This window comes from Macaca nemestrina, chromosome 3 (genome assembly GCF_043159975.1).
Source record: "Macaca nemestrina isolate mMacNem1 chromosome 3, mMacNem.hap1, whole genome shotgun sequence".
Lineage (NCBI taxonomy): Eukaryota > Metazoa > Chordata > Mammalia > Primates > Cercopithecidae > Macaca > Macaca nemestrina.
In genome coordinates this window covers 49,865,384-49,891,916 of record NC_092127.1, presented here as the reverse complement: position 1 = coordinate 49,891,916, position 26,533 = coordinate 49,865,384, and the positions used below count along the sequence as shown (strand labels likewise).

The 26,533-nt window shown below is 44.1% G+C and overlaps 1 protein-coding gene across 3 annotated transcripts in view; it reads right to left on the bottom strand.

Annotated features, from left to right (window-relative positions):
* LOC105493270 (SET domain containing 7, histone lysine methyltransferase) overlaps positions 1-17,912 on the bottom strand; it is a 52,396-nt gene extending 34,484 nt beyond the window's left edge. For all 3 annotated transcript variants that reach the window (XR_011620960.1, XR_011620959.1, XM_011760792.3), the window contains exons 1-2: positions 17,486-17,912; positions 7,891-8,020 (exon numbers count right to left, since the gene is read on the bottom strand). Coding sequence is in view for 1 of the 3 variants with exons in the window: in XM_011760792.3 (XP_011759094.1) it covers positions 7,891-8,020; positions 17,486-17,525 (170 nt within the window). In the remaining 2 variants the exon portion in view is untranslated. The remainder of the gene's footprint in view (positions 1-7,890; positions 8,021-17,485) is intronic.
* Between the last annotated feature and the right edge of the window lie 8,621 nt (positions 17,913-26,533).

The following is a 26,533-nucleotide window of genomic DNA, read 5'->3' as shown; positions in this document are numbered from 1 at the left end:
GATATTGCTGTATTTTCATTAAAAATTCCTGTTAGTATTTGAATATAGAAAACTGTTCTTGGAGATTTAACAGTGTTGGCTTTTCTTCATGGTTCTGGGGTCTAGAAGGTTTTGGACTTTCCGCCTCCTGGGGCCTAAATTCTGTTCCCTTCCTTCCACTGTGTTTCCTTCCTTTTGTCAGACCTAGCAATACAATAACCGAGAGGAAATTTAAAAAATGAATCATCACTCCTTAAACTCCCAGCTCTAACCAAATTGAATTGTGACCCTTAGAATGAAAACATTATTTTAGGAATTAGTTTATATAACAATATATATGATCTTTTGAAACACTGCAAACTAAGCAAAGAGCAGCAACAGGAGATCCAACCCATCTGCTAGAACTATTTCCAGTCAGAAACTTCAACTTCTTCCAACGTGTTACAGCAAGTTTGATGGAGAACTCTAATGCTTCCATATAATATAATGTACTGGCTATCTTTGAAGGTTTTCTTTTTTTTTTTTTAATCTTTTAAGAGAAGATCTACGAGTCTACTATAGATCTAATTATTATAAAGCCTCAAAATAACAGTAAAATATTTGAAGAGTAATGAAATTTAGTTTTGCTTTCTAAAAACAAACCTAAAGAAAACTTTCTGCTACGGACTAAATGTTTGTGTCTCCCCAAATTCCTGTGTTGAACTCCTAACACCCAATATAATGGTATTAAGAGGCAGGGCCTTTGGGAGGTGATTTGGTCCCAAGGGAAGAGCCCTCTTGAATGGGATTAATGCCCTTACAAAAAGACATCAGAAAGCTTGTTTTCTCTCCCTTTACTCTCCGCCATGTGAGGATATCGAGAAGATGGACATCTGAAAACTAGGAAGTGGGCCCTCGACAGATACAAAGTGTAGGTGCCCTGATTTTGGCCTTGGGAAGTACAGAACTGTGAAAGTCCAGCCTCCAGAACTGTGAGAAATAAATTTCTGTTGTCTAAGCCACCCAGTCTATGGAATTTGTTATAGCAGCCCAAACTGACTAAGACACTCTCCTAATAATTATTAATAATAATAGTAACAACAACAATGATAAAATAATAATCCATCCTTTCCCCTGAGCACCTTCTAAGTGTCCTACACTTTAAGGGTCTTTACAGGTTTTCTCATTCAATCACAACAATCCTGAAAAGCAGCTATAATTATCTACATTTTGCAAATTAAGAAAACAGAAGTTCAGGGGGGCCAAATAGCTAGAACAGAATTCTTCGGAATTGATTCCTCAGGAAAACTTTCTGTCAATCTTCCAAGCTCCTCCCAAGTTGTTAAGGCCCCCACAAGAACATAACTGAATTCACTCCAGGACTCTTTGTAACATTTCACAACTATGGCTGATGAGTAACTTCAAGGAAAATTAAAGAATGGAAGAAAGGCAGTCAGGCCCACAGCTATTTCCCTGCTTCAAGTTGGAAGATGGTAGCAGATATAGTGAAAGAGAGGGTTGGCTCTAGAACTGAATTCGCCTTGGTGTCAGTCTCAGCTCCAATCATTTTTAACTAGGTCACCTGGGGCAAGTTATTTAGCCACTCTGCACCTTAGTTTCTTCGTATGTCAAATGGGATTATAAAACCCGCCTCCTAGATTGTTATCAAGACCATGTGTCCAGTGTTGAAGAAATGGTAGTTATTCAATGTTATCCATTTCATTTGCACTCTTGTTGTTATTCAATGTTATCCATTTCATTTGCACTCTCTTCTTGCATGTCACAAAATTTTTTTTCCTCAATCAGAACTGTTTGTTGGAATACAGATGAATATATTCGCTGGGGCTGGTTCCAACAAAAGCTAGAGGATGGTCAGGAACACAAAAGAAACTTTTGCCTCGTGTGGGAGGTTGGAATGCATGACTTCAGAAGTCCGATCCAACTCTAATTTCTCTGAATTGTGATCAAGCACTTTCTGAAAACTAAACACAAGAAATCCTGCATAGACTTGACACCTGGAGAATGCCATCCTTTCTCAGTGGCTCATGAGATGGGTGACCTTGCTTAGGTTATTTGGCCAGTGATAAATTACAAGGAGCCCTCTTGGCAAATGTAGCCAAACAACATCAGAAAAGGACTTGGGCACAGGAGAAAGAAGCCATGGAGTAGTAAATCCTTTTAACATCTAATTGGCATGTGAAGGAGAGGCATCAACAACATAAACAAATAAACCTGAATGAATTACCTAATCTCCACTTCATAATTAGGCTAAAAACCACAGGACCCTAGTATTCCGCAGCCCCCGCAAAGCCAGTCTGAAGAAATATCTCTTTCTTGTTACCATTCTAGGATTGGGAAAAGTCTTGCCTTTAGGTTCATAAATCATGGTCAAAATAAGAACAATTAGGAAAGATACATGAAAATAAACATCCAGAGTCGAAGATTAGTATAAAAATTAGAGATGTGTGTATCAAAATATTTTGAACACTACACGTTTTCATCACATCCCATGGTACTCCAGCAAATCTACCAGTGCCAGACAGACTCCAGATCCACACCAACAAAGCCTCAAGATTCCTGTCACCACGCTGCATAAATTCCTTTATCTCAGGACCAGAGTGGATGTAAAGAAGTCCCAGTTACTGAATCTCAGGATAATTTTCTTCTTTCCTTTTAACAGAGGAGGTGGGAATGGACACAATAGCTGCTTAAAAAACAGTTTTAAAAACAAGGGTATGTTCTCATTCATTCCTTATTTGTAGGGCAAACCATTGGTAAAGCATGAGTATTCTGATTTTAGGTTTCTGACTTAATAAGCTGGTTGTAGTAACTTAGCTTTTCTGTTCCACATTTTGTCATATAACGAAGAGAAGAGTAAGTATTATGATCTCAAAACTAGCAAACATTCTGAATCTGAGACAGTTGTGAACAGGTAAACAATGTACATTTTGGCTATTTAAACTGATTTAGAAATAAATAGCTATTTCTTCTGTATGTTGAAGAGGTATCTGCACTTTCATGTTTATTGCACTGTTCACAACAGCCAAGATATGAAATCAACCCAAGTTTCCATTAATGGATGAATGGATAAAGAAAATGTGGTATACACGTACACAATGGTATACTATTCAGCATAAAAACAAAACAAAATCCTGTCGTTTGTGACAATGTGAATGATCCTAGAGGACATCATGTAAAGTGAAATAAGCCAAGCACAAAAGGACAAATACTGCATGATCTCACTTGTATGTGGGGAATCTGAAAAAGCTGATCTTACAGAAGTAGAGAATAGAACAGCGGTTAACAGAGGCTGGGGAAAAGAAGGCAGGAGGGAAGGACGGGGAGAGGTTGGTCAACAGGTACAAAGTTACAGTTAGATAGCAGGAATAAGTTCTGGTGTTCTATTACATAATAGGGTGACTACGGTCAATAATAATATATTGTATACTTCAAAATAGCTAGAAGAGGGGATTTTGAATGTTCTCACCACAAAGAAATGATGAATCTTTGAGGTGATAGATATGCTAATTGCCCTGATTGATCATTACACAATGTATTTATGTATCAAAACATCACACTTTACCCCAGAAAAATGGACAATTACATGTCAATTAAAATAAAACTTTAAAAATAGCTATTTCTATATTTTACCTTGAATATATTTAGTTAAGAAGCGCAAATTCTCTGCCAATAGTAATTACTTCTATGGCATAGGTTGGGGTTAAAAAAAGAGGGGGAGCACTTTCACTTTTTACATTTCTGAATTTGAAGTTTTTTTTATTCCACTAAGCATTTGTTATGTTTGCAATTTAAAAACAAAATAAAATATTCTGCTTCTATTTACAAATTTGGTTTTAAAATTTCACAGGGCCATTTTGCCTGGTTATCTGGATATCTGAAATTCTTATTCAGATTTATCTCATTCGATGTCAAGGGAAACACTGATTCTAGAATTTTCTGGATATGTTTATATTTGTTTGGATACTTCTCATAAATCATATACTGGGGTTCAGTTTTCATATAAGATTAGAATACTTAGGCCAAGTCTTCTGTTACTACACTGTGATTTTCCTTGTCTCTTTCCAAACATAGGTTCCCACAATTGCAGACAAACTCTTTGATGGGACATAAACCAGCATAACAGGTTTCAACAACTTTCTTCAATACAAAGCTTTTGTCTCCTCGCTTATTTCAAAACCTAATACCAGCCTCTTTTAAGGAATTTTTCCAGACCAAAGGTTGATGACTGACAATAAAGGCAAAGCATTCCCACTTAATTTTACCCAACACATCAGGCCCTAAAAGCCGGGGGTGGGAACAGGGAGAAAAACTAATAGACAAATATAATAATAACTACTTCATGTAGAAACAACTGACTTATCCATAATCAAATCCCACATCTGCCTTAGAAAACCCTGGTAGATTGTTGGCCTTTTTTTCAGTTGTAAGACTCTCTTACTAATTTTTACAGCAAATCCTTTTAGCAGATGTCTGGTAACGTGATCAGTATTTGGGTTTAAGAAGATGACGACAACCTTTTGAGATCCTGTCACCACATTGTTACATCATGTGTAATAAAACCAATAATACTGACATTTTCCCCTTAAGGTATTAACTCTCATCTACCTGAAGATAACCAAGATAATCTCTTGAGGTCCTCACTAACACTATTTTTCCTTGATTCTATTTAATCAACATCTTCACAGGTGTTTGAGTGGTAGATACAAAAATTAGTGAATTGGGCAGGCGCGGTGGCTCACGCCCGTAATCCCAGCACTTTGGGAGGCTGAGGCGGGTGGATCACGAGGTGAGGAGATCGAGATCGAGACCATCCTGGCTAACAAGGTGAAACCATCTCTACCAAAAAAAATACAAAAAAAAAAAGAAAAAAATTAGCTGGGCATGGTGGCGGGCACCTGTAGTCCCAGCTACTCAGGAGGCTGAGGCAGGAGAATGGCGAGAACCCAGGAGGCGGAGCTCGCAGTGAGCCGAGATCGCACCACTGTACTCCAGCCTGGGCAAGACAGCGAGACTCTGTCTCAAAAAAAAAAAAAATTAGTGAACTAGTTAGGCTGGGCGCAATGGCTCAGGCCTGTGACCCCAGCACTTGAGAGGCTGACGCGGGTGGATCACTTGAGCTCAGGAATTTGAGACTAGCTGGGCAACATGGCAAAACCCCATCTCTATAAAAAATACAAAACAAATTAGCCTGGCGTGGTGGCACGCACCTGCAGTCACAGCTACTCAGGAGGCTGAGGTGGGAGGATCACCTGAGTCCAGGGAGGTTGAGGCTGCAGTGAGCCATGATCATGGCACTGCACTCCAGCCTGGGTAACGGAGTGAGAACTGATCTCAAAAAAAAAAAAATAGTGAATTAGTGCCTCAAAAGGAAAAAAAAAATCATTTAATGTATTTCTAGCCTATAGATAGTAACTGGGCTAGTGCTGCAACTTGGCCTGGTGCTTCAGCTTGTTCATATCATGACACACTTGCAAATTAATGCATTTGTCTGACACACTAGGTTAAGCGGATGAAGCTGTTTGGGGCTAGAATTTACTAGCCGGACATGAGAAGACAGGTGCTCAGGAAGTCTCAGGCCCCACTTGGCTATCTTACCCTAGGGCTGAGGGGCTCAGCATCTTGAAGCTAACAAGTAGCTCATTCTCGGCACACTGGTTCAGAAGTTTAGTCTAGCCCATCAGTACTCTGAGTATTTGCCCCATAAAGCAAGCAGGTAACCAACACCAAATTCAGACAAATCTGCTGGACTGTTTTCCCAAAGAGTCAATCAGTTACTGGCGATCATCATCAAACTATCAGATTTAAAGTGTGTGTGTGTGTGTGTGTGTATGTTTGCATGGCGGGTGGGGGGTGTTCTGGGTGAATTCTACCCTCTCTTTCAGCTCCCACTCTCACTTAGGAAGGACTTCTCTTTAGCATCAAATTAAGAGAAAGTGCTATGAAGCATAAAAGATGTAATAGACACAGATTCTGCCCTCAAGGAAACCTCTGTCCTTGGAGATGAAAGAGACATTTACATAAATATGTACTTGTTGAATGAATAAAAAAATTTGCAGAATCAGGTTAAAAGTGACACTTTTCAGAAAAAAGAGGTATAAAAAATTGCCGTGGAAATGGGGCAGGAAAAGTTTCCCTCTGGATAGGTTAAAGAAGTCATAGGAGAGAAAAGCACTGATACCAACTTTTTTTTTGGAAACAGGGTCTTGCTCTGTCACCCAGGCTGGAGTGCTCAACAAATCTTCCTGCCTCAGCCTCCCCAGCAGCTGGGACCACAGGTCCCAGGGTCTCTACACCTGGTGGCAGAGACAGGGTCTCACTATGTTGTCCTGGTCAGTTCTCAAATTCCTGGGCTAAAACAATCCTCCTACCTCAGCCTCCCAAAGTGCTGGGATTAGAGACGTGAGCCAACATGCCCAGGCCCATACCAACATATTGAAAGGAGCCTCTATGGCACTCAAGTATCCACCCAAAAGAAAGGAAGTAAAATATCTGACCATTTAAAATTTACAGTTTGTAAGCAAAACCCTGCTTTACAAAAAGGTGGGGTTGGGGGCAATGGGAAAATGAAGGTTGGAATTATAATTAAAATGCAATTTTACAAAAGTTATGTAGAGGGGTTTTTTGCTTTTTTTACCCCTCATTGCATCAGATCATCGAAAGCCTAAGTAATGTTACCCCCTATAAAACAACCCACTTCGCCTACAGAAAAGCGATTCTGGATCACTTACCAGTTCCTGCCATCACCCTTCAGTTGTCAGCTTAGACATTTTCTTTCCCAAAGGAAGCTTTGGCCTATTACCAATGTCAGGAGTTTAGTAAGTGGTGTGGTATCCCACAGAATCCTATAACCTGCTTTGGTGAAGTCTGTTTCCATTTTACCCAATCAACGGGTCTGAAAATAGCTGGCCCTTTTGCGGCTCTGAATTCCACTAAATGCTTGAGAAATTCACATGGTCACTCTCTGCTCCTGAAGCTGACAGGGCCTAAAAGTCATTGTTGGGAAGCTGGGCCAGGGCAACCCCATCTCTTCTTGAAAGAAAAATGTCCTATAGTCATTCCTATCTGTCACCAGCGAGTAAGGAGCCTCTGCCTCTCAGCGTCCTCAGACAGGGGATGAGAGTAAAATAAAAGAAATCCTGCTCTGAAAAATACTTTAACTAGAGGTACACTGTGGAAAATCATAGTTCTGACAATAGTATTAAATTATCACACAAAAAGATCAATTATCCCAAAGACAGGCATTTAAAAAACCGAAGTCTAGAAAGTTGCCCTCCTGTGTGTACCTGTTTATGTCTTATTACTGGGACTGCAATGATGTGGCTTTGAAGAACTTTGCCAAGCATTTTTTCATCAATCTCATGAGGAGAGGCAACAAGCTGAGAAACCGATGAAGCAGAAGAACCAACAAGGTGGCAGAATCTTCCTTCAGGGTACTAAGATGCCAGACTGTGACATCTGGCAGAGTGTGCTGAACGCAATGGAGTGTGTGTGACCCTTGGAAAAAAGCAAGAATCTGACTCTACTGGAACTGTGCAAACTGGCCACTGACAAAAACGACCCCCACTTGTGTGACTTCAGGGAGATGCGCTGCTGGAATGATGAAGTGAAATCCATCAAAGAATTGGGTGACCATGTAACCTACTTATGCAAGATGGGGGCCCCTGAATCTGGTATCTTCTGGCCAAGCACAGTCTGGGAGACAGTGATGACAAGAGCTAAGCCTTAGGTTGGCTTCCCCATAACCACAGGGTGACATCCCCAGTCACCAAAGCAGTGCCTACAGGTAGGGGTTAATTTTACCCATTGTATAAATTGTAGAAAAACTTCCACTTGAATTCTTTCATTTGTATTATTCCTTAACATAAAATAATTCAGTACCCCCAAAGAACAAAATAAAACTGTGAGTGCTACCTGCCATCAAAGAAGAAGAACTTCCCCCGTCCGTTCTTTTCTCCATGAACAAAGTTTCCCTCAAATCTGTCTGTGGAGGAGTAGGTGACTGTGCAGAACCCGTGTGGTAATCCGTCGTCATCCAGGTGTCCTGGAGAAAGGGAACCACAAGGCAAACTTTAACATCGTCAGTGCTCCTCCCATCTGATGTCTAAGCATTCACATGCTGCAAGACAAGTCCCCTGCCCAACTCTCCTCCAGCTGCCAAAGGGTCTCCTCCCTGGCACGAAAGGACAGTCAGCGTGCAAAGGTTTCTCACCTCATCGGCACCAGCAGTACCAAACTGATTGTTACGTACACTTTGTGAACTGATAGGTCCAGAACAGACTTAGACACATTCCAGAATATGAATTTTAAATAAGCTTGCTTTTTACCTGGAACTGAGAGTCATTATCAGTAATATCCTCTGCAGGGCATGTCACAATTTACCAAGTACTCTCCAGAGAGTCCTCATATTTGGAATTGATACCTCCAATCTCTCATGCTTAACTGAAGTGTGGTTGAGATTCCACTGTTTTATAGTCAATTGCCACATACGCAGTCATTGGAATAAATTATCTAATTCTAGAACATTAAGTATGCAATATGATTTTATATATCATTCTATAATATGATGTGGAGGACTGCTAGCCAGTCTGAAAATCTCACTGTTATTGTTATATTCACACGAAGGACACAGTCATATCTTTAAAACTGCCCTAAGAGTTATACAGCTCATTGTACAAACACAGAAACCTGGAGTCCTTCTCACCTTAAACTTGAGCTTAACCTTAAACCTACTGCTTTACTTTACAAAATCTTCAGCTTTGAATGTTTAGTAATAACCTTATCATATACCTTCCACCATTGTGTGTCAGAGGGCTTGTATTTTAAATGGAGCCAGAGTATACACATGGTCATTTAAGCAATGATTGTGATTATCAGCAGAAGTTATTACATGGACCTTTAAGTCACTGGTTCTTCCTAGGTCAAAGATTGGTATAGTTTAATATTGACATTTACAGTCAATGTTTACACTTTTTATTACTATCTACATGTTTTACAAAACCCAGGAATCACCTTATTGGTATCTTCCCAATCATTCTGGTGAGCTGATTTTGCAGAGGTGGGTGAAAATGAAGGCAGTAGTTATTCTACTGGCTTTTTCTTGGGGTAACAACCTGGGCCATGGAGAGAAAAGGCATGAAAACATTAAACACTGTGTCTAATGCAGGGACATTAAACATTGAAATGTAGCTTCCAGATGGCTCACAGACATAAAAGGAAACACAAACCATACTACCACAATGAAATATTTAGTCTCCTAAAATAATTTATTCTAACATGATAAAGGAATATTAGCCCTTGGAAAAGATGGTAAGTACACACTCTCATAAAGAATAAATATGCGGCCGGCTGTGGTGGCTCACGCCTATAATCCCAGCACTTTGGGAGGCTGAGGCAGGTGGATTACCTGAGGTCCGGAGTTTGAGACCAGCCTGGCCAACACAGTGAAACCCCATCTCTACTAAAAATACAAAAAATCAGCCAGGCATGGTGGCAGTCATCTGTAATCCCAGCTACTCAGGAGGCTGAGGCAGGATAATCGCTTGAACCCAGGAAGCAGAGGTTGCAGTGAGCCAAGATTGTGCCACTGCACTCCAGCCTCGGCAACAAGAGCGAAACTCCATCTCAACAACAACAACAAAAAGAATAAATATGCTTTTTATTTGTATTATTAATTACATAAACAAAATAGCTGCAAACAAATACAGTGTTTTATTGCTACATCTGACTCTGTATATAATGGGTTACCAAGAACATCTTACAATAAGACACATCTACTTAAATAAATCATAATCAGTATGGATCCCTTCCTTTTAACACAAAAGAGGAAAGGACCAGGAAATTAATGGTCAGAATGGAACTAGGCCATAATTGCTTTCCTCTCGCTCAAAAACGAACTGTACATGACATAAATTCAATGACATTTGAGTCATATGAAATCACTTGGACAATTATTTTCTAAATATCTGATGCCATTTCTCTCATTGAAATAAAGTAAATTTACTTTTCTCTTTTCATTAAAAAAAGCCACTCAGTGTATTGCTAAGAGCTTTTTTTTAGTGAAATGTTGTTGCAATCAAGTTAAATTTAGGCATATAAATTCAGTGTCCTACTTTTGATTTAGGTATTAATATCCAAATAATCAGTTTAGCCTCATACTAGAGCATTTATTAACTTGTTGAAAATGCTTTCATCATAGAAAACAGTTCACATATTTCAGAGTTTTAAAAGCTTATGTTTGATAAAATTTGTTATTCCACTTTAGATTGAGAGAATTACCATAAATCTGAACACTAAGGAAAAAGTTTCCAATATAATTAATTTCTACCTTCCTTCAGCCCTGTCCTATTTCTGAATAAAACACTGAAGGTTCACCCTCAGCAATGGAATTTAGATATTAGGGAAAATTGAAAGTGTCATATAACATACTACAAGCCCTTGGAGGATAGTACTGATCCCAGTTGAGACGACAACAAAAATGTCAACTCCACTCCATGAAGAATCCTTCCTTCCTTCCTTCCTTCCTTCCTTCCTTCCTTCCTTCCTTCCTTCCTTCCTTCCTTCCTTCCTTCCTTCCTTCCTTCCCTCCCTCCCTCCCTCCCTCCCTCCCTCCCTCCTTCCTTCCTTCCTTCTTCCTTGCCTCCCTCCCTCCTTCCCTCCTTTTCTTCCTTTCTTACCTCACTCCCTCCTTCCCTCTTTCTCTTCCTCTTTCCTTTATTTTTCAGAGACAGGGTCTCACTCTGTTACTTAGGCTGGAGTGCAGTGATGAGACCATAGCTTACTGTAACCTCAAACTTGTAGGCTCAAGTGATCCTTCTGCCTCAGCCTTCCATGTAGCTGGGACTTTAGGTAGACATCACCACAACCGGCTAATTTTTTTTTTTTTTTTTGAGACAGAGTTTCACTCTTTTTGCCCAGGCTGGAGTGCAATGGTGCCATCTTGGCTCACTGCAACCTCCGCCTCCCAGGTGCTAGCAATTGTCCTGCCTCAGCCTCCCTAGTAGCTGGGATTACAGGCACCTGCCATCATGCCCAGCTAATTTTTTTGTATTTTTAGTAGAGACGAGGTTTCACTATGTTGGCCAGGCTGGTCTCAAACTTCTGACCTCAGGTGATCCACCCGCCTCAGCCTCGCAAATGGCTAATTAAAAAATTTTTTTATAGAGACAGGGTCTCACTGTGTTGCCCAGGCTGGTCTCAAACTCCTGAGCTCAAGTGATCCACCCACTTTGGGTGCTGGTATTACAGGCAAGAGCCACCACACCTGGCCTCAATGCCTTTCAACAGGCAAATGAAGAGGAGCCCTATCACCATCTTAATCTCTTGGGAGAGACAAGGACAGGGGAGAGCTACCAAATGATGGCCATTACTCTGGTGACCTTGCACATTAAGGAGGTGCTTGGACGTGCGACCTCTCCCTGTCATTCTAAAGGCTTTTAGATTGCTGGTTGTGAGACAGTTCTGAAATCTATTAGATGACAGCAGGAGCCCCTTCCTGGTTTGTTTTGTTTTCTTTACATCCTTAGGGTGTGATCAATTAAAGGAACTAGAGATTAAGGGTTGTGATCATTCAAGACTTCCACTCTGAATATTTAGCATCCTGGAGTAGTTTTCCTAGAAGTAGAACTTTATATCTAAAACAGCAGCCACAACCAAAACAATAACAGAGACTTTCCATGAGAAAGAGAAGAGACTGGGTTGCAGTGCTCTTACATCTTCTTTCAACATTAGTGCTAGAACAGAGTCTGACATAACTCTTTTTCAAATGCCAGTAAGATCACATAATATTTGGACAATATTTTGTCATGTCAGTAAGTCAATTTAAAATGCACAGGTTCTGATAAACAGAGGAGGATAAAAAGTGTATGAATCTACTATGATCTGGCATTGGGTAATACGCTTTCCTGTTATCAAATGCAAGCCTCAAAACAGTCTCCCATATTCTCATCTTACAGATAAAGACACCAATGCTTTATAAGACTTGCCCAAGTGCCGGGCGCGGTGGCTCAAGCCTGTAATCCCAGCACTTTGGGAGGCCAAGACGGGCGGATCGCAAGGTCAGGAGATCGAGACCATCCCGGCTAACACGGTGAAACCCCGTCTCTACTAAAAAATACAAAAAACTAGCCAGGTGAGGTGGCGGGCCTGTAGTCCCAGCTACTCGGGAGGCTGAGGCAGGAGAATGGCGTGAACCCAGGAGGCGGAGCTTGCAGTGAGCTGAGATCCCGCCACTGCACTCCAGCCTGGGCGACAGAGCAAGACTCCGTCTCAAAAAAAAAAAAAAAAAAAAAAAAAGACTTGCCCAAGAGACATCACCACTTTGAGTGTGCTGATGAATACTGAAAGCCCCTTCTCCAAATCCTTTAATTGCCATTCTAGACACTGGCAAACTAGTTGAACACACTCTTCCTTGGTGATGGTAAGAAGGTACCTCTGAAAAGGTAGGAACCCCCAGGTCCCCGGCAGGGAAGTGGAAGAAGGATTTGTGGTGAAGATCATTCAACCACCAGATTTCCAACAGCATATCCCGGTTGCAAAGTCTTATCTCTTCCAAGTGTTATCTAATTTGAAGGGAAACACTAGTCCTCCTTGCTCTGCATGAGGTCAATTTGTAAAATGCGCCAAGTCAGCCAACAGCCTTCCAGGCGAGTTCCCACTGAACGCAGGCTGAATACCAGTCCCAAGCAACAGGGAAAATTAACTTGAATGACTGCTCTGTGTTTATAAGGTTGCCCAAGCTAATGTTCTGTGTTATCTGTCTGTAGCATGATTTTAAATATTTACAGAAGTTAGAGAAAGGAAAAAAAGTATCAGTTCACAAGTCTACTTTTTCACTTTGTTCTATGATTATTATCTATTGAACAGATAGAAAGTTACAATTTTCCCCTCTAGTTACTTCTGAGGGAGCTTCTTCCTGAATCTGATAAGAGTCAGGCCTATATTCTAAGCAGCAATGTACATCTCAATCTCAGCAAAGTAAATTCCCTCTGGATCAGACACCCAGCTGCTTAATGTCTCAGGCTTACTCACAAGAGATCTGAGAGTGGTGTGCGAGTAATTCCTTTAGAACCAGAGACCCTACACACATACCGTTGGTTTTGTAGACTAGAACATTGCTTTAAAAAACCAACAATAATAGGCTGGGGCGCGGTGGTTCATGTCTGTAATCCTAGCACTTTGGGAAGCCAAGGTGGATCTCTTGAGCCCAGGAGACCAGTCTGGGCAATACAGTGAGACCCCATCTCATTAAATAAATACATACATAAATTGAAAAACAAAAAACAACAATAATAAAAGGCAAGCTTATTCTGTTTAATGCAAAGAACATGCCCTCCTTGTGATGCATTCAATCACTGACTCTTAAAAACATAGCTTGACGTTTTGGTCTTTTAAAATTTTTTTTATTTTTTTAGGTTTTTCAAAAAATTATTTCAACTTTTATTTTAGATTCGGGGTTATATATGCAAGTTTGGATAATTTTATTTTTAAGGGTAATTGTTGGCAAGAGTTCAACTATTAGTTGTGAGGGTCATAATTTTAATATGTGGCCCACACAGAAAGGGTGCTACAATACACTTCATATGCATTTTTTCCTAGATACAGGGCATGAGCTGTCTTAGTAGAGACACGCAGAATCTGATATTAGGGGGAGTGTTAATAAAAAACAATCTTAATATTTTGAGGGGGTTGTGGCAGTGGAACACTGAGCTGCTTGTTTTCATTCTGGTCCCTTGTTCTGATATTTCCCCCTTTTGATCATTCTTCCTCCATGTCTCCTACACATTTCCAGGCCCTTCTGTTTTTCCTGTCCTCATAACTGCGCATCTGGACCACTGCAAAGAGATTTCAAGGTACCCCACCTGCTGTGTCAGTCCCTCTGACTGTCCTGCTGGCCACTGCCTGTTAATCTTCCCGGAGTGGAGTCCTGATCCTGTCATTCCCTTTTTTAAAGAGCCCCCACGGCTTCCATGGCTTCCAGCACACAGTCCATGCTCTCAGCCTGTGATCCAGCCTCCCTTCCCTGTCTTCCCCTTCACTTTTCTCCTTGTAAGCTCCCTGTTGCAGTGAAACCGAATGACTGTTCTCTGGGTGCACCCGCAGAATTCCATGCCTCCGTGTCTTCACTCACAAAGTTCCCCTCGCAACCTGACTCAGCTCTTCGGCACCTCTTCTGGAAAATCTTTCCGCTTTGACTTCCCTAAGCTGAACTAATTTTTACTTCCTCTCAACCGTCACCATTCATCTGTATAGCTATTTTTCTTTGAAATTATATTAGAGACCACATCATATTCATCTTTGTATCTATGGGTAGACAAAGAAATAGATGCTATAATAAAATTCTGTTCCCAGATGCCCAGAGGAATAACACTGGAAAAACTAAACATCACTCTTCACTGAACCAGTGTGTCTCAAAGTGTTTTCCAAAAGCCACAGCAGAGCTCAGGTGGAGCTCTGAGGCCCTCTGAGGCTCTCTGAGGCCCAGGGCTTGCTGTCTTCTCACAAGAGCACAGCCAACACAGTACACAGAACACTCTCTTGACACAGCCTCCGCCACTCCCCTCACCTCAGGGATTTGTCCACCCTGAGTTCAGAACTTCCCCAGAGTTACAATCATATCCTGAAAGAGAACTAAATGCACATGATATATAAGACATTTAAACTCAAGTCCTGAAGAGACTAATTTCTTCCCCAGAGTAAATCTCTAATGAAGAAGGAAAAAGAGAGCCATTGCAGAGGACACAGGTTAAGTTCTTTTTCCCCAAATGCATTTTTCTGAAAGTCACTGAACTCTATCAGAAACAACCTCTACAGAGTTATAGTGACCAAAAAAAAAATGGCACTGACATAATATTTAACTGTCACTTCCAAACTCAGTTATCAAGTGTTTCATAAATTTGACTAACTCGTTAAAAATAAAAAATGTAGGAAGACAGTTTGGTCTGGTGGAGGGCCGTTTTGGAAGTCCAAGCCAGTCTCTCCACCTCACTGAGTGTTCTTGGATTAGTCCTTAACTTCTGTATGCCTCAGTTCCCGCCTCTGTAAAATTAGGATAATATTAGTACCCACCTCATAAGACTGAATAGGACTGAATGGATAATGTCTGTGAAACACTTAGCACACAGCCTGCACTTAATAAGAACTAAACAATTATAGCAACGATAATAATAGCTATGACATTGAAACTACTGAGAACAGAGGCTCTGTTTATGGAAAGAGGTAGATTAGTTGGTACTTAAACACTAAGATATTCAGACTAGCTTCTCTTTGGGAAAGAGCAGAAGCAGTTTATACCAGTCCCCTGTGTAAGTGTTAGATGTTATGTAAAGACTATTGCAAACAGCACTCACAAGGCCAAGAATGGCTGGACAAGAGTGCATGGCACAGGTACAGTTTACTGCATGTGCACATACACACTCCTGGCACTGTGCAAGTTAGAGCCTGAGATGCTTCTTGGGCTTTTAAAGATTCTGTGCTGCTCTAATTGTTTAGTTACCTACAACTGAGTGACCATGTGTCCCAGGTTGTCCCAGACATTCAAGGCTTAAGCTACTTGTCCCAGCATCATTATTAATAGCCCCTCATTCTCAAGGGGGCTCTGATTTTGGACAATAATGTGGATGATTACCCTATAAAACAAAACTATCCCTGTTTATGTAAACTTCCCTGTTTTCGAATCCAGTGGACAGTCTCACAGAAACAATACTGATACATTTCTAAAGCTCTTGGTCACAGTCTGCAAAGGAGCCTGAGGACTGTGGACAACTGGACATATGTTTGTAAACAGCTTCAAAGGGGAATGAATGTGGTTTAACACGGAGAACAGTACCAGCAATCAAGGGTTTGTATTTAATTTTTACAAGTAAAAGTAAATGTTGAAGAAAGAAAGCAAACCCTAACAATCCTGGGATCATTTTTCCTTTATCTTTCACAACATGGAGGCACAAGAAGTCAACAACTTTTAACTTCTGAGAAGGCTCCCTGTGGATCAACTCAATCAATGTATCTGGGCTCCAGTCAGCCCCAAGATGGGCTTTATTTATTAGAGAGATAAATAGCTCTGTGAGTTCACAACATGGTGAAAATGTTCTTAACAAAAACCACACACTCTTTACTTGGCTTCGAAGTTAGATGAAGAAATAAGTTTTAATATTGGCATTACATTGAATACTTTTCAAGAGTTCAGAAATGTTAGTCTGCTTAATCTCCCCTTAAGACCTCAGAAGCACTGCAAAGGGAATTATGTTTATGAAAACATTAAAACTGATTTTTCCCAATGTAACAACCACCATGTATCCTTATGCATTTGTAGTGTTGCCACTTTTTTCTTTATCTTTCGTCAGAACTTGTGTTTATACAAATCAGACAGAAACCAGATTCAACAAACAGCTAAAAATTATTTACTCACATGCTTGGTTTAAAACATTCTGGTATCATACCACACCACACTGAAAAACATCACGACGTACTGTATGTAGTGGAACCAAATAAATACACTAAAGAGTATTTTCCAGTATTCGCTGTTACAAAATCATAACATCCCATGATACAAACAACGAGATTGTATAACGTCCCCACATCGTTTTTTCAGAACTAGCAAAAAAAAAAAAAAAAGGTGGAGAAACTCAGCAAAACAAAGTGGCGAGAAAAGTCGGGGGAGGGGCGGTAGAAGAGAAGGGGCGGAGAAACACGACACCGAGGCGGTGATATCACCCACAGCCAACGGCATGGAATTCAGAAAGTTAAGTGTCACCCAGCAATTTCGGTGCGGGCTCGCGGCGCGCCTGCACAGCGTGGCGGCTGCACCCCGGCGAAGCAGGAAGGGGGAGGGGGAGGCCTGACTGAGTTCGCTCGGGGGCAGCGGAGGGGAGGGCCGCCCGCCTCCCGGACGGCGCGCGTTCGAGTCCCGGGTCGGGAGCCTTGTCAGTCGCCCGACAATGATTTCATCTTTTCGGAAGCGCTACCGCCTGGGCCGCGGCTGCCACGTGCCCGGTCTGGCCCCGTGCGCTGCGCCGGGGGACCTACCCGGACGCGGCCGCGGCCGCCGCCGGGCGCAGAGGCAGCAGAAGAAAAGGGCTGGCGGCCGGGAGGGAATCCGGGTGGCCAAAACTGGGCTAGGGGATTGCTCCGCGGAGTCCGCCGGCCTCAAGCGGCTGCCCTGAGGAGTGCACCCACCCTCCGCGCCCAAAGGAGGAAAGGCCAGAGCGCGGGGCAGGTTTCGCAACTCCGAGGGTGGATGCAGGCTGTGGCCGGGCGGGATGGCGCGGCCGTGCCTTTCCAGCGCCCCCGGCCTGGCAGAGCCCCATTCTCGGCCTGCGCCCCGCCGCGCAGTGCGCGCTCCCGGCGGCGTGACCGTGGCTGTCGGGCCCCCGCCCGAGCCGGGCAGCCGGCCACCCGTGTAAGGGACAGTGGCGGCCGCGGGGCCCGGCGCCGCGCCGTTTGCAGCCCGCCACTCCTTCCGCGCTCCGGGCCCTCTGCGCCTCCTCCCCCGGCCCTGGAGAAATGCTTGTACCTTCCACCGCCTCCTCCACCATCTCGTCGTCGCTATCCATGGCGGCTGGGGACCCTGCCCAGCTCGGGGCTGCGCGGCTGCCTCCCGTCCCTCCGGGTGCTCCTGGCTGCTGAGCGAGCTCTGGGGCTCGCGAGTTTGGAGGAGGAGGAGGAAGAGGAGGAGCAGTCGGGGCTGGCTCGCACTGCCTCCCCCTACAGCCCTTTCAATTCCTTGGCCTTCAGCTGCTGCGGCAGCAGCCGTCGTCCCCCCTCCCTTCGCCCACTTGCCCCTCGCCTCGGAGGCTCCGGTGTGTCGCCTTGGCCGCTGCAGCTGCTGCAACTTTCTCCTGTAATACCCCCTCTTTGTTATCGAGCAGCTGATCCGCTGACATCACCCAGCGCCGGTGCGCTCCCTCCCTCGCTGATTGACAGTTCCCTGTCCCTTTCCAGAAGTAAGGCTCCTTAAAACGAAAGGCGCTCCGGGGCCGAGCGTATTCCGCGTCCCAGCCAACCCGCCTCTGGCCCGTGAGCGTTTCTCCTTTGCTTAGGCGCGGCTTGGCGCGCCCCGAGCGCGCAACGCGGTCCCGGGCGCTGCAGGCTTCTTCCGGACACTTGGACGGCCCGTGGGGGCTCCGAGCTCCCGGCCTCCAGTTGTGCCGGGAGCAACTTGAAAGTCCGCCGTGCGCTGTCCGTGCCCCCTCGAGACAACCTCCAAAGCGCCAGGGAAGCTAAGGAAGCGTTTCTGACGCTCTGGCGCCTGGACTTCCTCTCACCCTCGCCCCCACATCACCCCGTTCGCCACCGGGAGCTGCACGAGTGCGACACGCACCGGAGCGCAGGTGTCCTCGCGGTCCCGCATCGCATCCGCAAGCCGATTTCCCGAGCTCGGGGGCTGTTATCTGGCCCGGATTCCGCAGGATGGCGGGTCCACCCCAGCGCCCCTACTCCCCGCCCTCCTTCGGGTCGCCAGGCCCTCGGGTGATTCAGAAATGCATCAAATCCAAATGGCAGCGGGTTGTCTGTCAGGCAGGAAACAAGCCGCACCGAAGGCTGGGCAGGTTCCTTCTCGCGGCTGTGGTAATTGAAAAGGAGCCGCCGAGTGGAGCTAACGAGGAAGGAAGGACCCTCCGTCTGGCGCGCCTCCCGCCCTGTAAGTGCGATGTCCCCAGCTGTCTCCCTGTTTCTCCAAGTGCCAACCACTTCACAGATTCAGGCGTCCTCAAGTGGAGAAAACCACTGGGCACCCGGCTTCCGGCCCAGCCACTTAGTGTCATTATGGCGCTGCCTCTTACAGGTGGCGGTAAAGGACGACTGTAAATAGCCGATTAAATAGATGCAAATGTACACAATGTACCGTGGAATTACCGGGTGCCACTCTGGGCACCTGCCAAGAACAGCTACTGCATGGAGGGGAGGAGGGAGCAAAAAAAAAAGTAGTTCCATTTTGCTTTCTGAACAATGAATGAGACTTTGGGGATTTCAAAATACTTCCAGCGCCCGGGAGACTACTCCTTGTTTTTGGCTCTGTGCTTAAATGGTAGATATTTTTGTCAAGTATTGCCGGCTTGTTTCTTAAAGGCAGTTTTTCCTCTGTGAAAAAGAGAACAATGCTAGGAACATTAGTACCACACACTTCCAGGAATTTCAGCCCCTTTGACTATTTTAGAAAGGGGAGGGCCCTGGACCAGAAGTTAGGAGACTTTGAGTCCTGGTGCTGCTCACCTGCAGAGGTGTCTTGGGAGCCCAGCCAGCCAGCCTGAATTCCTCCAGATTAGAGGCTTAGTCTACATTGACATAAGGTCCTTGGGGCTTAGGCTAGACCACTCAGGTTCTCTGGCTCAAGCAAGACACCCTCTAGCTTAGTCTACACCTCTCTGAAGTCTCTTGGCTTAGGTTTGACCTCCTTAAAGTCCTCCAGTGCAGATACTGGGAGTCCAAGGCTAAACAGAGAAGGTGTACCTGCAGTGGAAGATGAAAGAGCCGCTTTAGGTTACATCATTTTCAAACATGAACCACAGAAACAGGATTTTATATCTGATTTTTAAAAAGCTATCATTTACTGAGCTCGGTCACTCACTGGTTTTGAATTATATATTTTTTCTTATTTAACCTTTTTACATATCACCTCCTCCCTTGCATATTATACTGGGGAGGCTGGAAGAAATCTCCTCTCCAGACGCACAGAAGACACAGGTTCGTGGTGGGTGGGTACGTGTGGGAGTGAAGGAGAGGGGAGGAATCATGTTGCAAGTGTCCAACTGTCCCCTTGGTGCTGTGAGGTTTTCCCAGCCTAAGCACCCAAACTGTCAAGCGCTCCCTTTCTATCTACTACCTTGAGAACACCTGAAACCCTGCCTACGGCCCCCATGGGTGAAGCAGAGATTTCCTCCGGACCTGCAAGAGGCAGGGACAGAAAGGGAGCACGGTCCTTCTAGCAAAGTTAGTAGTGATGGGGGGGGGGAGGAACTACCAGAGGACCTTCACCAGATCTGCACATGACTCAGGCAGCAGCAGGGACACAGTTCCATCCCTCTTCCCCCACCATTCATTCCTGCTGGCTCTGGGCCCAAAGCTAGGGCAAAATGTTTTTATGACTCTCTTAAGATCCACTTGTACCTTTACAAATCATGTTGTGTATATTTCAAGTCTCCTTCTCTAGACGGACTGATTCTTATTTATGGTCCTAGAACACAACACAGTGCCTGGTACAGAATGTGGGTTAAGCATTGTCAGCAATGATTTTGCAGATAGGAATATTCTGTTTTATATAAACAGTGCTGAGTCTTTCTCACAGACTGGATTCTCCTCCTGTGTTTTGGCAAAGTGCTTTGTTTCAGTTCAAATCTGAAGAGCATTTTTGAGTTGTTCTACTTTCCCACATCGACTGGCCCCAAATCTGCTTCCATCGCATTCTTTCCCACAGTTTTCTTCATTGAGAGCTGATTTCATAAACTCTCTTTCTTATTGGCTTTCCACCAGTTTCCCCTGTCGTACTCTGTCCCCACCAATGTGGTCATGGGCTAGAAAATCAATAAAACTCTTCATCACAAACAATGTGCAGCAGCAGCGGCAGCAGCAGCGGCAGCAGCAGTGGTGTGGCTCAGCTCCTAACTTGGCAGCTCCCAGTGAGACAGAACGAGCTCTACTGGGGAGGAACAGGACTGCACAGGACATCCAACATCTAGGCTGGGTGAGAGTTGCTTTCGTGTTCACATCAAGAGTGACTTTTTTTTTTTTTTTTTCCTGTCTCTGGTCTTGAATCAGGAGGAGGGGTGACTTTTCTAAGCTGCTCTGGCTTAGTTTCCATTGCCTCCAAGGCTGGATTCCTTCTCTTCATACCCAGCTTGGGAAACATAAGTCCTTCTTCCACTGCAGCAAGCAGTCAAAATACTGAGTTAATTTTATTCATTCTACCACCCCTGTCTTTCCCTGGAGAAGGCTGGTGCTTACATACAAGACTGATATAACTTTTGCAATAAATATATTTTTACAAGCTTCTTGTATTTTATGCACCTTCCTACATTTAGGGGAAACAATTCTGTCAATTCGCTGCTATGCATGCTAAGCGAATTGTGAAACAACTAGTGAATGTGGAACTTGTGTGGGATTCACTACTGTTGGCTGTTACTGACTCTTCATCCTGCCCGCTGGCAGGGACTGGAGGGGCCCAAGCAGTCTTCTGGGTCTCCATGTATTTGGGAGGGAGAAGCCTCTGAGACCTCAGCGGTAGGAAGTCGCATCAGGGCCTCTCCAGGTGGCCTGGTGACTTTATGGTTGTTGACCTGGCTCTGGTTTCCACCACTTGCTTACACCACCAGCAGGAAGACAAGGATAGAACTAGTGAAAGAGCTTTTAAATAATCATCAAGTCTCGTTTTGGCACTACTCACTACTTCACAATATTTTTTCCCACCAAATTAGCCAGTTTGATTGAGTTTTTACTTTGTTTTGGTTCCACCAAGAACTAGCCAAGCAACTGGGCAATTCAGTTCTCAAGGCCTTCATTTTCCCATTTGTAAATGAGGAGTTGGGCTACATAAATTCGAAGCTCAAACTTTCTCTGTCACCTTTTCTGGAGGAAAGGTAAATAGAGCCTGAGGAGCCCCAGGAAAAGGCACATAAAAAGGAAACGGGAAGAAGCCAGGGCAACTCTAACAAACTGAATACTCAAGTCCTCTCACTTTAATGGCTCTATCTGGGCAGGCGGGTGAGGGGAGAACCTTTATCTTGACTCTAGGGAGGGAAGCATGGAAGTTTTAGGAGAACCAAGGTTCCTGGGTTCTGAATCACTGAGTCACTAATCAAGTGGCTAACTGTGTTAGTGACAACTGCAGAAACTGGAGGGAGGGGCTGGGAGAGGAGCAGTGAGGAGGAGACCGGTGGGGGAGGAGATGGGGATGAAAGGGAAGCGTTTGCAGCTTGTAGAGCACTGGGAAGAGCAGGGACATCAAGGGCACCAAATAAAGGTCCAGGGAGCAAAGAAAGAAATGGAGAAAATTCATTCTGCTGGAAATAGACATGACTGCAGTCAGGAAGAAGACTTACAGATTCAGGGTGACCTGATTTGATTACAGCAACAGGAAGTGCAGGAGAGAGAGAGGGCAGAATAACCTGACCTAAGGAAGTGAATTAAATAATAGAGAAGACATTACAGTTGCCATGGTATTAAAATACCTCATGCCACATTAAGCTTCCTCTTTCTCTTTTGCTTGATTCTTGTTTTTGCAACATGTTAATGTCATTGCAGTGTATCCAGTAAACTAAATTTAGACTTTCTGGGGCGGGTGGGGGGAAGGGAAGATGCAGCCCAGATCTCCCTGTTTGGGTCGACTCTGGGCCAATATTGTTCCTTCAGAGAGTTCTTGGGGTTTTTTGCATTATGGGATATGAAAACTTTTATGTCAGGCTTGGGCCTAGTGAAGCTGCTGAGTGAAATGATTAAAAAAAAAAAAAAAAAAATGAGGCCAGGCGTGGTGGCTCATGCCTGTAATTCCAGCGCTTTGGGAGACAGAGGCAGGTGGATTACCTGAGGTCAGGAGTTCAAGACCAGCCTGGCCAACATGAGGAAACCCTGTCTCTACTGAAAATACAAAAATTACAAAAATACAAAAATTGGTGGTGCATGCCTGTAGTCCCAGCTACTCGGGAGGCTGAGGAAGAAGAATCACTTGAACCTGGGAGGCGGAGGTTGGAATGAGCCGAGATGGCACCACTGCACTGCACTCTAGCCTGGGCCACAGAGTGAGACTCCGTCTCAAAAAGTAAAAAATAAAAACACACACACACACACACACACACACAAAAGAAACATTGGAAATAGTTTTCAAAGGGGCATCTGTTTTAGAAATTACTTCAGAAAAACAATAGGATTGCAGAAATTTGAAAAATAAAGACAGCCACCAACAAAACCAAATGTGTTTTCTTAGGTATTATTTTCTCTAACTGCTTTTGAAAAATTACTGGGCTAAAATTAAGATGATTGGGTCCTGCAATTGGTAGTCTGCAAAAGCAGACATTGCAGAGGGCAGGTACATGGTACACTCTTTTGACACTACCATACCCAGGAGGGGCAGAGGAGTATTTCCAGCTGACCTATTTACCACAAATGTCACAACATTCATCAAGGGTCAGCTCTTGACCTTCCTCGAGTGGACTCACATTAACTAGACACTGAGAGACAGAGATGTATACCTGAATGATGATGGACAGATCAGAATACTCACATCGTCAGGGCAAAAGGTCTCTCTATGTAAATAAATGCACTTGAGAAGACAAATTCCATCTGAAAGTTTGCTTAGTTATCTGGAGTAGAATGAATGACATTCGTTGTGTTGTCGACAAGACAAATACTCCTGATACAGTGTTCTGAAAGAATGAGGTTGCTCACCCATCCCACTCACCCCTGCTTAGATGGCCCTGTGGCTTCTGAGGCTTCAAGCTTCTTTCCCCGTGCTCTAGTTTCTTCAAACCTGTTTCTCCACACAGCATCCTGTACAGCCCACTAGGCAGATTTACACTAAGTCATAATAACATTCTCTATCTTCCTGGCATTATAGCCAAGTCACTTTAATGGGAATTTGAGGTAATCCTCAAACTTTTCAGTCACAAATTGAGTCACTCTCTTGGTTTATGCCCACTGAATTCTAGCCAAAACCATTGGGTGTGCAGATTTTGGTAGTCAAACTTTCTGAGAGCAACCTAGTTCTCAAGTTCTTGGGAAAGCACCTCATTTCTGTTTCACGAGCCATCAACAGTGGGCCAACCTTCTTAGGCTACCATGATTTCTGAGAAATAGACCAGACATATTAAGACCCATGTGGCCTGTTCTGTGATACAGTCATCCACGTTTTCCTGGGCACTCAGCTCAAAGATATTTCTATTCTGTGCAGGAGTGGAGAGGTTGGCTCTTTGCTATGATGACTTAGGCAACGGAATGCCACCTTGAGGATGCAGGTACCATCTACTATAACATAGATAGAAGTCAAAGTGTCCTCTTCATTGTCCAAATGGGACTCTCTGACTTTGAATCCAATATCCAGAAATGAAAATATACATGTGGTCCTCTTCACTCAGTCACAAACAAAGACAGGTTGATTAAAATGTTTCTGGGACCTGGCATTGAAATGACAACCCTTGATCTACAGGCAGCCCTCACCCGGAAGGGCTTGATGCTAAGCCATCCCTTCCTGTATGTATTTGCTGGAGACCTGTCTTGCAGACTCTTTGGATCTGGCATGTCCTTTCAGGTCATTTAAGGTCTTATTGATCCTCCTTGCTGAGTCCATAGATCAATTCCTAGGAAAAGATGCTGTAGCCAGCTTTTGGAATGTCTTTCAGACAAATTTAAAAAGCCCTGCTCAAATGCTCCTGTGCTCAAGATAGAGGACCAAAAAGAAAGCAGCCCTGTGGTAGGCCTTGTACTGTCTCCTTGGAGAAAAGTGACAGTTGAGAGTAGGTCTTCTGCAAGTTATAAGCATCACTTCCCAACCTGGCATCTGGGGAATGCCTTAAGTCTGAGACAGTGTGAGTTCTTCAGTAGAGCAGGGAGCTTGGTCATTACTCAGCTGTGAAGTCTTGGCACCTCCACCTCATCTGTGTCCCCTGCTCTGTGCTCTCCCCCAAGATGATGTGGCAAAGGTTGTGATTTGAACCAGGTCAGGTTCATTCTCAGTTGTAGACAAGATAAGAGAGAGGGGAAAATCAATGATCTCTCCCTTCTTGCCAATCCTATAGAATTTGGAGTATCTGCAACTAACTTTCCTTAATATTTCGTAATGATCCTTCTGAAAATGTGCATTGAGAATTGTGGGATTGGTTATATCCAAGTAGAGTCATCTTGTTTATAGGCTTATTTTCATCTAAGGGGCTATTTTTATTGCTGACATATACCTTTCAAGTATTTGGAAAGGTTTATCCCGAATGGAATGTAATTTGGCATCTCTGAGCTCATTTGCACCTCACAATAATTCATCCCCAAGACCAGAGATGTTTAAAGACTCGCCCAGGATCCCACAACTGAAATGTGGCCAAATGAGGCTCAAATCAAGGCCCATTGGGTCTTCAGCCATACCTCACACTTCATGCAGAGTGACAAGACTCCTCAGAGGGTGGGCATCAGAGGGCAGGGGTGAAGCAACAAGAGATGGCATTTAGAGACAGTCTGCTGTTTCCCAGGAGACTGAGTCACATCCTTTCATTTCATCCTGAAAATTACCTTACGGAATATGATCTCCATTTATAGATGAGGAAACCCGAGACTGTGAGTTCAAATAACATGTCCGGAGTCGCATAACTAGTGAGAGTGGGATTGGAACCACAGCTGTGCAAACCATGAAAAGGCACAGATAGAGGAAATGGGAGTAGCAGGACAGTTGTGGAGAAATAATTCTAGAAGATTATTTAGTAAAGGAAAAGTTCTTAAAGAAGCACTACATCAAGTTTATGGTGCCATACAAGATGGACTTATGGGGTGTATTAATCTGTTCTCACATTGCTGTAAAGAAATATCTGAGACCAGGTAATTTAGAAAGAAAAGAGATTTAATTGGCTCATGGCTCTGCGGGCTACACAATAAGCATGACGGCATCTGCTCAGCTTCTGGGGAGGCCTCAGCAAACTTACAATCATGGCAGAAGGTGAAGGGGGAGCAGGCAGTCACATGGAGAGAGCAGGAACAAGAGAGAGAGGCGGAAGGTGCTACACACTTAAACGACCACATCTCTTGAAAACTCACTCACTATCATGAGGACAGCACCAAGAGGATGGTGCTAAACCATTCATGAGAAATCCATCCCCATGATCCAGCCACCTCCCCACAGGCCCCACCTCCAATATGGGGGATTACATTTCAACATGAGATTTGGGAGGGGACAACATCCAAACTGCATCGTAGGGGAAATGACAAAATCACAATGGCTGGCCTCTCATGGCAAAGGAGAGATTTGACCTTGTCTCTGTGGGGTATGCTTTTGTGGAGGTGTCCCAAGTGACCCCCATCCCTTATTTGAGATGATATACTTCTTGGGTTCAAGTCGTTCAGTTTGTTTTTCTGGTTCTGGTGGCTGAGTGGAGGGCAGATATTCTCTCTGCAGCAGATGTGCCATCCTTCACAGTGCCTAGCATGCTACTGGACGTACAGGTGTCCAGGAGGTTGGCAAGCATATTGCCAGGAAAAACTGTTCTACCACTGAGGGCCCAATGCAGACAAGCCCACCATGAGCAGGCTGGCTGGCCATGGGTAAGGATGCCCATCTTAGGAGCAAGGTACAGCTGACAGATGACTTTTGAGCCGTGGAAATGGAAGACAGAAAAATGCTTTTTGAAGAACTTCATTAATTTTTATTTACTTATTTATTTTTGAGATGGAGTTTGCTTGTTGCCCGGGCTGGAGTGCAATGGCATGGTCTCAGCTCACTGCAACGTCTGCCTCCTGGGTTCAAGCGATTCTCCTGCCTCAGCCTCCCAAGAAGCTGGGATTACAGGTGCCTGCTACCATGCCTGACTAATTTTTTTGTATTTTTAGTGGAGATGGGGTTTCACATGTTGGCCAGGATGGTCTCGAACTCCTGAAC